This window comes from Octopus sinensis, linkage group LG13 (genome assembly GCF_006345805.1).
Source record: "Octopus sinensis linkage group LG13, ASM634580v1, whole genome shotgun sequence".
Classification (NCBI taxonomy): domain Eukaryota; kingdom Metazoa; phylum Mollusca; class Cephalopoda; order Octopoda; family Octopodidae; genus Octopus; species Octopus sinensis.
The window spans coordinates 17,188,543-17,201,737 of record NC_043009.1 but is presented as its reverse complement, the minus strand read 5'-3'; the positions used below and the strand labels follow the sequence as shown (position 1 = coordinate 17,201,737).

The window sequence follows — 13,195 nt, the reverse complement described above, 5'->3', positions numbered from 1 at the left end:
GTGTAGGTGTAGAGGAGACTTTAAAATTACATTTTTTTTTTTTAATGTTTCCATCTCCATTGATGCCAACTCCTCCAGCTTAAATCAGTAACTGGTTGATTTTTTTCCATTATGAATAAGATAAACACCCTTTACTTGCCAACATAGCATTATTCAGACTGGATTCAAAAGAAATATACCTTATATAATGTGTAAGTTTGCTGGTATAATCATGGCTGAAATTAATAAGACCATTACCAATGAAACAAGCACTACAGCACCAGTTAGCTATCTAAGAAATCATAAGAATTTGGGATTTTGCATCTAAATCAAGATCTACTTTGATGCTATGAAAAAGCCTATTGGATATATGAAGCAGTTAAAAAAAATGCTGGGATGAAGCTCACCCTAATTTAAGAATTGTGGAACAATTTTGACAACAAGCATTCTTTTTTTAAAAAAAAGTGTCTTGCTCTAGTGATGTAAATCAATCTTCTCAAAAATAGAAACAGAACTGGTCAAACCTGCCAGAAAAGGGATCGAAAATAATGTAAACAAACTGTTGCCAGCATCATTAAATTTTTGTGCCTCTCCAAAAGTGACCAAGTCAACAGAGACAACTATGGAATATACTCAACTTAGAAACATTCTGAAATCACTGTTCCCAGGAAACTTGGATCTTTTCTGTTACTCTTGCAGTTCAAAGTTTTAATAAGTTTTAATGAATAAAATCATGTGAAATAATAGAACAGACATGTAAACAATTTAAGAAAGAAAAATCCTCAATGGAATTTTTTTTTGGTGAAAAACAGTAAAATAAACAAAACAAATTGTACATTATAATACTATAGTAATAGTCCAGTTCATGTGAACAGTATATTTTTTGTTGCAAAAATTCGAAAACAAAAGTGGAATACACTCTCAGGGTTTGGGTTAGGATTAGGGTTAAAACTCACTGACATATGAGTCACCCACAACGGTGGGTCCTGCAGCATTGTTTATTCCCTCATTTTACATAAGCCCATGTGTTTTTCCTACTTGTTGCATGTTGGTAATATCTTTCGAGTTAATAAACTCAACACTGTGGTTCACTGTTCTATGTCAAAAATTATAATCAATTTTAGGAATGTGAGAATAGGCCCTCCTCATGTCACTCAAAATTGTGGTTCCTGGAAGGATCAACTGTTGTATGCATTCCTCTTATGAGTCACAATTCCGATACAGCACCACATAAAGAAAAGCATGTCTGGTCTCATGGCACACTCCTCCAAAAATCCACTGCTCAAATAACAACTACCCTTCCTCAGTTATATTTACATCTTGAGAAGACTGTTTTGTTTATCTTGACTATCTTCCCAGGACCCCCTATCTGGGTTGTGGAGCAGGTTTTCTGCACTTACGTCACAAACATAGCTATTGTAATTAGTTCAACACAAAACCAAACTGAAGTCAATTCTTTGACCCATGAGTAAAGGTAAAATAGCAGTACACTCCAAAGAGGATGGGTGTCACCTTCCAATTGTATATCTTTTCTGACAGACACACACTTGCTGCATCTTTTTCAGGAGTAGAGTACAACTTGTTTTATTACTATGGGAACAGACACTAATGTATCTGTGGTTTTCAATTGGCTAAAATTACCCAAAATTTGCAAACTTTAAACATTATTAACTTTTTATTTATTAACTTATGAACAAAATGAATTTCCTTTCTATAATTAACATACAAAACTACATCAATACACCAAATTTGAAAATAATTGGAACAAAATTTTAAAAAATAGAAAATTTTGACAGCAACAAAAACGATCTGATAGCTTTTCACTTTTTTGAAATTATTGTTAAGCAATAGTTCATTCTTAATAAGATTTTAAAAAAGATTCACCAGCTCTTATGTTGAAAGTTATCAATGATCTTGCTGGAGAACACATGAAATCATGTGATGTTATTAACAAGAATATTAATACTCTCTCATATACACAGCTATACAAATCTGCAGTGTAATTGATAATGAAACTACTAAATGGAAACGACCCAGGTGAGAAATGAACCTTGAAGAAAACATCAACAATCTGTGCTATCATGTAGGATGATTAACCACAAGAATGAAATGTAAAAAGGAAAATGAGTTTCCACCTCATCAGTTACATCTTCTGAATAAATTAAGTAAATTCTGTGATGATTCTTTACACACCTAGCTCTTGAAAGAAGGTTAGTTGCAAAAATCTTCACTGCTACAGGTGAATCTTTGAATGAGCCTACATAAATTACAAGTTTGCTTCTAACTCACAGAGGAGAGATGAGAAGGGGAAATATTACCATTAAGGAAGCTCCCACTCAAGACCTTGATTGATTCTAATTGGAAATCTGGGGCAAAAAAAGGGATCTCAGCCTTAGTGCATCATGGCTAATTACAGTAAGGAGAGACCACTGTAGCAACATCAACAGTAAAATACATGCAATGAAACTTTCACCATAGCTGTATGCAAAGTGTATCATGTGAGGGCACCTGCAAGGAGCCTAATAATTGGATATTGGTATAAGAGGCTGACATTTTATGGAAAACCACTAATATGTATATACAGAAGCACTGACAAACCAAATTGGTTTACTATAGCATGGACAAATCTTAAAGCCAAGAATGAAACCACCAAGTTGGCTGAAAACTATAGGCCTATTGCTTGCCTAAAGATTATGTATAAACTGTACATAAACTGCCTCAAATCCAACAACATAGCAACTGATGAGTAGGCAGGTGGAAAGAATGGAGTGTGGGGAAGCACTGAACAATTTTTTGATAAACAAAGCTGTACTGTCTGAAGTTAAAAAAAAAAACATCATAGGAGCCTTACAGCAGTATGGTTTCTTCATAAGAAAGTATTTGACTCTGTTCCCCACTTATGGCTGATAACAGGCAAAAGTGCCTGTTATCTTAATTGCTGCCATCGAGAGGTCTACAAAAACCTGGGCAACAATTCTTACACTTAGAACTGAGAGTGGGACAATTGTCTCCAATGTTACAAAGGGAATATTCCAAGGAGATAGTCTTTCTGTAATTCTGTTCATTTTAACATTAGACCATTATAATTCCAGCTAGAAAAATCAAGCGACTACATGCTAAGGTCTACAACTCAAGATTTATGGGGGGGGGGTTATGGGGGGGGACTTTGTTAATGTTTTAAAAATGTTAACAATGTCCAGCCCCCTCCAAAAATCAAAACAGGTGGAATTAATAACAGCATTTTAGTTGAAATGGAAATGAAATTTGGTCAAAAGAAATGTACACAGTTGAATGTTGAATGGGGAAAATCAGTCCCCCTGACTCAAAACCTGTATATCAATGGGCTTGCTATCTCTCCTGTTCCACACAAAGAATGCTACAAGTGCCTAGGAATGGATGAAAACTATCATACAAAGGTACTGTGAATAAAGTTAGAGTGACTCAAGATTATAAAAATATGGCAATTGGAACTCTCTTCTTATAGCAAGACAATATCCCACAATGCATTTGCAATACCAGTGCTGATTCCAACAGTTGGGTTACTTGACTGGTCTGTAGAAGAAATCTACTCCATAGATGTTGAAGACTGCAAGATACTGACATCAAATGGAAATCTCCACAAGAATAGTGATATCAACAGACTCTACCTAAGAAGAGATAAAGGAGGCGGAAGCTTGGGATCAGTGCAGAGAGCTTTTGGATGTCCTATAGTTTCTCAAACACCACTTGCTAAAGAACAATATCAAAAATAAATACATTAATTTAGCAGTCAAAAAGTGATGAGGACAATTTCTTACATGTGAGCTCCTCAGGAAGCATTCTCTTTCAGATGACCTTCCATACAACCTCAAAACAGCTGGACTAATATATCTTAAAGAAGATCTAAATGTGGAACTCTGAGCATACTAAAAAACACTATGCATGGACATGTTTCCCCAAAACTTGAAGAAGACAGTAATATCAACTTGTCATCACTACATCACATCAGACATCACGCTTCAAAAGCTATGCAATCCAGGAACATGAGGTTGCTACAAAATATCCAATCAACAAAAGAGACAGTAAAGCCCTTGGAACTGCAGGATGCAGCCAAAAATGTAGATGATGTCATATTTCAGTGGAAGGCATTGAACAGGCGATTAGCACCTGCCCAAAAATGTCATCAAGGTACTATCTCCCAATCTGACACAACTTTGTTGCAAAAACAATATACAATGTCATTCAGAAATAGATAAGGAGCATCTCCTATTATTGAATACGCAAACATCAACTCAAGGAATACCAGTGGAACATTTCCATCAAAATATTTGTCAAATGTAAGCACAATAGGCTGGATATTGTTGTTTGAAACAGACAAGAAAAGTATGTAGTGTCATAGAGGTTAGCTGTCCTGGTGATGTGAATATCTCTTTGAAAATCAAAGTGAAAGAAGCTAACTCTGGACAACTGCTTTGAAACCTCCAGCTTCCAAATCCAGATTTCAAATTTACATTCATACCAATAGTAATTGGTACACTTGGTTTTGCAAGTAAATGCCTAACTGACAGTCTGGATAAACTAAGATTTCCAGAAAAACAAATCAACCAACAAACTCACACATTACAAATACAGTCAATAAGTGAAACAGTAAAAATATGCAAGCTTTTTCTCAAATTTAAAATGTGGCCTTGTTTTCATTATCTACATTCCAATGATGGTGTTTTATATCTTTGTTAGAAACCAGCTCCTTCCTCAGAGGAAGAATTTAAATAGTTAAAAACAGAAGAGAACATACATAAGTCATTCTGAGTTATATTAATGGTTGTTGGATAAAGAGAGCCAAAAGGATGAATGATAAGATGAAGCATCATAGGAATTCATTACTGTCATCTGTAGAGAGGGAGCAAAGTGTCTGCAAAAAGAAAAAAAAATGCATACTAGGTATTATTTGAGACAAAGACTATCACTTAAGTGGTGCAGGTTCGATATAGAAAATAGTCTTGATATATCTAATACTGTTGGTTTAGTAAGAAGGTAGTATTGGTATGGCTTGTGACAGGGTTGGTATTGGCTGTAGAAAATCTGCCTCAACTAATTAGTAAAAGGTAGTGTTATTACAGCAAGCTGCAGGTATGGCTGTGTGATTAAAAAGTCTTCTTCCCAGTCATGTGGTTTTGGGTTCAGTCTCACAGCATGGCATCCTTCAACTAAAGCACAAAACAGGCCAAAACCTTGAGAGCTGATATGGTAGACAGAAACTGAAAATAGTCTCTCATATAATGTATGTGCTATACTTTTTGATGAATGAGAAACACCTATTTCCCTGCCCAAATTTATATGCTTGTGCCATAGACATCAAAGGTAAGAATAACATATATATATATATATATATATATATATATATATATATATATTTATAATGTTATAATAAAACCACAGATCTTGCTAAATGCACCTACCCAGGGTTTTCTGGTCAAAATAATAGTTTATTTCACCATTTTTCAAACTGAGAACAAGACCATTTGTCAGTTGTCTTTTGAGCAGATGACAGTTAAATAAGAGACATTGGTAAGGAAGAAGGCAAGAAAAAAAAAAGACATTTGAAATCTGACAAGATGTATTTCTTGAGGAGCATTATATGTTTTTAAAAGAAGACTATTTAAACACTATCTGCTCAAAAGACACCTGACAAACGGTCTTGTTCTCAGCTTGAAAAATGGTAAAATAAATTATTTTGACCCGGAAAACCTTGGTAGCTGTATTTAACATGATTTGTGATTTTTATTAAAACATTATCTTTATCCTCTTCGCTGATCAAATGTTTTACTACATGTTGAAGCCTTACCACTTGCAAACCAAATCCCAAAACGAAATATATATATATATACATATATATATGTGTATATTTATATTTATATATATATATATATATAAATGACAGTATATGATGATGATGATGTATGGTATACACGTGTTCTATGTAGATATATGTAGATAAGAATGCATACAGTTCAACTATATTTATATCAATAGAAATATTTTACTTTTAAAAACATGTAAATGCTCCCTGAAATGTTAAAAAAAATATGTTATAGTAACAAATGAGAGTAAAAGAGCTTGTAAATTACAGAGTGTAGAGTAAGGCCATTTTTGATATTGATGAATTTCTGGCCTAACTTTTTAACAAAAAAAATTGTTTTTGAGTGCTTGCCTTGGATTGCAAATGTGCTTTGCGGTTGACCAATCAAAGTGCTTAATGCAATTAGTGTTAGCAACCACCTAATCATTTTTTAAAATTTTGTCAGCTACTTGGCTGTCTGGTATGTGCTTACCATCAGCTGGATGCATAACCGGAAGCCAAAGTATTGAAAGCATAGAAAGCAAAACAGTTTGTTTCTTCATTTTTTTTTTTGTTTTACCTTTCACACCCTCAGGATGTCTAACGAAAAGAGACTATCATACATAGCTAAATTCAAATTAAGTGCAATTAATTATTAAAAAAAAAGATTAAAAAGTCACATGGAAATAGAACTTTGGAAAGACATTTTGGTTCTCTACCAGCTAGTAAAAAAAAAATAAATGATTTGTTGCTGACTCAGTCAAGAAGAAAAATTGAAAATTGTTAAAAGAGATAATTGCAATTTACAGCAAGGAAAAAAGCAAAATGATAAGGTCTTATATATACATATTTAATATATTAAATGGGTTGTGGATTTGAGAAGGCAAAGACTATCTGTTTCTACAAATATGGTAATCTGTGTCACAAAGAAGGTCACATATGTTTTGTCTTTTACTTGTTCCAGTCATTAGACTGCAGCCATGCTGGAGCATTGCCTTGAAGAATATTAGATGAATGAATCAACCTCAGTGCTTTTCTTTAAATTTTAAACTTGGTTTTATCTGTCTCTTTTGCCAAACCACTAAGTTATGGGGATGTAAGCATACCAACACTAGTTGTGAAACAATGAAGAAAATGAGTTTCATTTGAATTGTGTCCCATAGCAAACATGGATGTAACTCTGTTAACATTGGATGTTCCAAGCCATAGGACAACTGATGTAAAAGGCACTAAAACAGTTACTGTGAGGACTGTTGAAATCATTTTGTAGCTTGTTGTATAAGAGGAGCTAAATGACCACCAGTGTTGATATAACTGCAAGCTAGTACTGGTATAAGTCAGAAGATAATGTTCATATAGCTAGGATAATTTTCATATAGCTAGAAGGTAGTGTTGCTATGCCTAGACTGTAGTGTTGATCTAGCAAGCAGGTAGGATTAGTATAGCAACAAGATAGTGCTTGTTGAGCTGTATAGCTACAAGACAGCATTTGTATATGGAAGGTAGTATTTGTATAGCCTGCAGTGTTGGTATAGTTAGGAAGTAGTTTTGATACAGCTAGGTTTTATTGAAATTGCTAGAAGCAAGTCTTACCATGGTTAGGTAGTAATGTTGTATAGCTTGAAGGTAATAATGATGGTAAAGGTTTGTGTGGCTGGAATGTAGTGTTGGTATGTCAAGAAAGCAGCTTTGATCTAGCAAGAGGCTACAGATCTTTTTTTTTTCCATTTGCAAAATATACATTTTTTAAAAGGAAGTAAAAAATCTGAAAATTTGCTATAATAATGTAGCCTTCCAGTCTCATTGCTTTGACGGTATGATGTGGAGAAAAAAATTTGAGATACAAGTTACAGAGGTTTAAAAATTGAAAAAACTGGATATTTTTAGCCAAGACAGAAATTTTCTGCGTTTAGAAAACAGAGCAGTGTCAACTTTAAGGTTGTACCCTGTGAAATTTATAGTTTAGCATCTAACCTGTTCACTGTGGGTTTCTAGATAAACAGAAATACCTAATTTCATTTTAGGTTTCTAAATAAACAGAAATACTTAATAAAATCAACATTTATCATCTTACCGTTTCTTTTGTCTCTTTATTGATTGTATGTTTTTATTATTTTTAATTTGTTATATTAATATATTTGTCTGCATGTGTTTGCTTTATGTATACTTCACTATTATGTATATCTACCATGTATTTATGTACACCAATAATATATAAGTGCTTGTGTGTGTGTGAAAAATGGGCATCTGTCTCCAAAACTCCAAAGTTGAGTAACGTTTTCATGCTTGGATTTGTAAACTACGATAAGAATAATACTGGTCAACAAAGAATTTGACCCAAGGAAAAGAATTCCTGTATAGTATATATTTCTGCATGCAGAATTCAACAAGAATGTCAAATTATCTGTATCGCCCACGGTTTCTCTGTTCCACAATATCCCTCTCAGTTACTGTTACGTGTGCTAAATTTCAGTTAAGCTGTTGAAATGTGAAGCTAACGGTTTAAGAAATACTCCTAATTTAAATTCTTATGAATAGAATAAACCTAGTGAAATCATAAATCCAGCTATCTGAGTCAATGAGTCCAAAAATGTATGAAATGAAAAATAATTAAAAAAGCTAAGTGTGAAAAATCAACATAAACAACTGCAGCACAGACAACAGTGAACAACAGCATAACATGTGGTTGTCATGGTAACAACCTGCTAATGCCACGTTGTCTGTTGATTGGCCAAAATTACCCTAATTTCCCAACTTTAATTCCAAATAACATCAGATTCTTTAATTTACAAGATAAAGTAATTGGTTGATCATAATCAAAATTCAGATTTGCATCGATACACCAAAATTGAAAGCAATCTGAGCAAAATTAGGGGGGATCCCATTTTGCGAATGAGAAAGACTAGATCTGTGGCTACTCTGAGTATGGCTACAAGGTACTGTGGGTCTAATTAGAAGTACTGTAAATATTGTGTCCTCATACAGTACAAATTAATTTGATTTAAGTAACCTTGTGGGACGTTTTGGGAGAATATACTAAAAGAAAAGTCAATCTGTTGAGATTGTTGTGTAGTTTCAAGTCAACTCTGATCCAGCAAGCCAAGGATCTCAGGCATTTTAACTTTGACCTTTGACCTGCTTATCAGTTTGTGGGTGGAGTACCTAATATTTTTCTCTCCCTTTTCCAGAATGACTGTTTGCTAATTGTGAGATATTTGGTTACTGTGTGTAGCATGCGATACAGTCAGTTGCTCACTAGTTCACAACCTGCCATAGTAATCTGGTTGAGCAGAGTAAAGTGAGGGAGCCAGGTTCAGTGAAGCAACTGCATTCTGTGACTGAACAGGTTTTTGCTAGGAACCCCAACAGTGTGGTACCTAAGTTATAAATGGAGTCAATACTCAGCTGGTGCAAGACAGTGAGTATGTCATTTCAATTAGTCATTATGCTTGAACTCCTGTCTGCAATGGTATGATATTCTTACATTCTTTATGATTAAAGATATAAGAAAAGATAAAGCAAATCTACAATTTTCTACTTTCTAAATCTGTTCTCTCATTCAGAGAAGATTCTGACCACAGAGCAATACTTTTTTTTTTATTGTTATGAGTTTTATATGAATATTTCTTTTTCCCCTCAGATGTAAATGAATGTGCCAAAGAAAATGACGGATGTTCACAGATATGTGTAAACACTGTCGGCAGCAGCTACTGTGCCTGTTCTCATGGTTTTAAATTGAAGCCAAATACCAAAAATTGTACTGGTCAGTAAAATGCTTGTAGTCAGATTAACTTGCAAGTTTTATTGTTTGCTAAACCAATAAATAGGTCCAACAAAATGAAAAACACCAAAACTTCTTTCTCCAGATAATTTTCTTTTCCTTTATGTTTGTGTCCTCATTTATGGTTTTTAGCCAAATACATCATTTGGAGATTGTTATAGGTCTATATGCTTATATATTCAGCAATGTGTGTGTGTGTGTATGTTTGTGTGTAAGTATATATATATACATATTTGCATGTAAGTATCTCTCTCTCTCTCTCTCTCTCTCTCTCTCTCTCTCTCTCTCTCTCTCTGTATACACACACATGTGTATACAAATATACACATTTGTATTCACTTATATATATATTTATGAAATATATTATGTGTGTGTGTGTGTGTGTAGATATACTTTGCATGCAGGCACACGCACACACACATATGTGTATATATGCAATATGCATACATAAATATGCATATATATGCATATACATATATACACACATAAATAGATAGATATGCATATATATATATGTGTGTGTGTGTGTATATATATATATATATATTTACACACACACACACACACACATATATATATATGTATGTATGTATTTATGTATATATATACATACATACATACATGCATGCATACATACATACATACATACATACATACATACATACATACATACATACATACATACATACATACATATACATGCATACATATATATATATATATATATATATATATATGCATAAACATATATGTACATCCACACAAATGATTTTCTTTTTTTAAATAAATTCAGAAATAAATATACATATTTAAAAGAAGGAAAGAAATTAAATATTTAGTAAAAACTATAACTCATTGTGTTTTAAAAAATGTGTTAAGTGAACCTTGAAATTGAAAAATATAAATATAAATAAATAACAACTTACTCCTTTTCCATTTTTGTACTTTTTGATTTTGTTCTGTAAATGGTAAAATTTGAAAAAAATTTATCTTCATGCACCAAGTTATTCTATTATCTTTATCTGTGTTTCTATCTGAAAGAGGTGTTAACTCTTTTAAAGTTCTCTTCTTTCGGAACTTCTTTCCTCTACTTCAGTTTTTCTAGTCTTGAAATATTTTTGACCAATGTATTCAACAATTACCATCCCTCTTTAATTTCCCTGTACAAACACACAGACACACCTAATATAGCTTCAACATAGTTGTAACTAGGACTAACACTAAACCACCTTAATAGTTACTTCTGTGGTTAATATTACAAATTAGAATTCTCTGTCTTTTGATTTGAAGCTTCTTCAATCCTGCTCATGATGTCACATAGTGGGATTGAACCAGTGGCAGCATGCTTGTGGTGTGAACTTTTTAACCATACATTTTCTTGGTAGTCCATACGTGTCCGATGATGACAGAGTCTGTGTTCTTGGCAACGAAGGCACATGTGACTTAGCAGTCCAAACCTGGAAGCACACAGGCACCTACAGATGTCACAACAATAGTCTGTTACCCACCCTGTGACGTCTGTCTCTTGCTACAGTGAAACACTGGTCCTCTTCAAAGGCAGCTGCTGCTTGTGAGGTGAGAAGCCATGCTAATCTGTCTGCAGCAGAGCTCATGAAGTCCACATGGTCTAATGCCACTCCATTTAAGGTTGCTTTTCAGAGTGTCCTCAGTTTAAGCCTCCCTTGTTTGTGTGGGCCCTGTGTGAGTCCCACATGAGATTATCATACAAAAGCCTACATTATTCATCTGAGCTAAGGGAAAGAGATTTGAAATTATAAAAAAGAAGAAAAAAACCCTAAAAAAAGTAGAATCTAATTCTTTATCCCCACTTAACTACTTTCTTGGTTAGCAACAGCTTTTGTCAAAAACATCTCCCATGGAAATTACCTTCATTTGTACATTGACAAGGCATTTATAATCAAACTTTTCTGTAAAACTGGATACTCATTTTGCTTTTGGAGATGCTTCTGACTGTTATGGAACAGTTTATGAATAGTTGTGGATATGGTGGCTTATTCACATATCATCATCATCATCATCATCATCATTATCGTTTAACATCCGCTTTCCATGCAAGCATGGGTTGGACAATTTGACCGAGGACTTGCCAACCATATGGCTGCACCAGGCTCCAATCTGATCTGGTAGAGTTTCTACAGCTGGGTTCCCTTCCTAATGCCAACCACTCTGAGAGTGTAGTGGGTGCTTTTACGTGCCACCAACATGAGGGCCAGTCAGGTGGTACTGGCAACATCCACACTCAAATGGTGTTTTTTTTCCGTGCCTCCTGCACAAAAACCAGTCCAGCAGCACTGGCCATGACCTCACTTGAATGTTTTTTCACGTGCCACTAGCATAAGTGCCAGTAAGGCAATGCCGGTAATGATCACACTCGAATGGTGCTTTTTATGTCCCACTGGCACAGAAGCCAATTTGCTGCTCTGGCAACGATCACACTCGGATGGTACTCTTATCGCTCCACTAGCACGGATGCCAGTCATCAAATTTGATTTTGATTTCAATTTCACTTGCCTCAACAGGTCTTCCCAAGCAGAGTTTAGTGTCCAACGAAGGAAAAGTATGCATAAGTGGGCTGGTTACACCCCTGGCATAGGCCACAAGGTTATAGTCTCACTTGCACTTGCCGAGTCTTCTCAAGCACAGCATATTTCCAAAAGTCTTGGTCACTAGTCATTGCCTCAGTGAGGCCTAATGTTTGAAGGTCATGCTTCACCACCTCATCCCAGGTCTTCCTGGGTCTACCTCTTCCACAGGTTCCCTCAACCGCTAGGGTGTGGCACTTTTTCACACAGCCATCCTCCTCCATTCTCACCGCATGACCATACCAGTGCAGTCGTCTCTCTTGCACACCACATCTGATGCTTCTTAGGTCCAACTTTTCTCTCAAGATACCTACACTCTGTCGAGTATGCACACTGACATCACATGTAAAATGTTAAGTTCAAGTTCCTCCTGTTGACAACTCTTTATGCACCAACCCCATCAAATTGGTATAAATAAGATTCAATATTTCTCAAACTTGTTATTTCTTTGTCTAGACATCAATGAGTGTGAAGATAATTACATCTGTGATGATGTTTGTGTCAATAATAATGGATCATTTGAATGTTTCTGTAACAAAACTGGTTTCATCCTACATAGCAACAGAAGATCATGCATTGGTAAGTTATTTGAGCCTTTTCTTATTCATCCTCTAACCGATTCATCAATTTTACGTATTTTAGTGTTTTAGTTATAGACAATCTATGTAATTAGAAACTCTTGAACTGAATATACTATCTTAAATATGTTTGATACAGTTTCAAGGGAATTTAAAAGAATGGTGTTTAGCTCCTGTTTCAAAGCTTTAGATTGATAAGAATCACATCTTCTCTTGTAATACTATATCTAAGTGTTAGTTTTACAATATCACATCTACTCAACTGGCTACACAAACCATATCAGTGAGCTGGTATACTATATCTGTATGCAGGTTATATAGTACTATATCTATCCAGCTAGTTATACAGTATCATATCCCTTAGACAGTTATTAGATAATATACTTGTATCTGTTAGTGGATTATACTGTGCCAAATCTATAAGTTCTGGTTATAA

General features: G+C 34.5%; 1 protein-coding gene across 4 annotated transcripts in view; it reads left to right on the top strand.

Moving 5' to 3' along the window:
* The window catches only part of LOC115218584 (fibrillin-1), a 653,797-nt gene that overhangs the window by 497,330 nt on the left and 143,272 nt on the right, over positions 1 to 13,195 (top strand). For all 4 annotated transcript variants that reach the window (XM_036508171.1, XM_036508172.1, XM_029788478.2 and 1 more), the window contains 2 exons: positions 9,438 to 9,560; positions 12,638 to 12,760. In XM_036508171.1, coding sequence (XP_036364064.1) covers positions 9,438 to 9,560; positions 12,638 to 12,760 — 246 coding nt within the window. The remainder of the gene's footprint in view (positions 1 to 9,437; positions 9,561 to 12,637; positions 12,761 to 13,195) is intronic.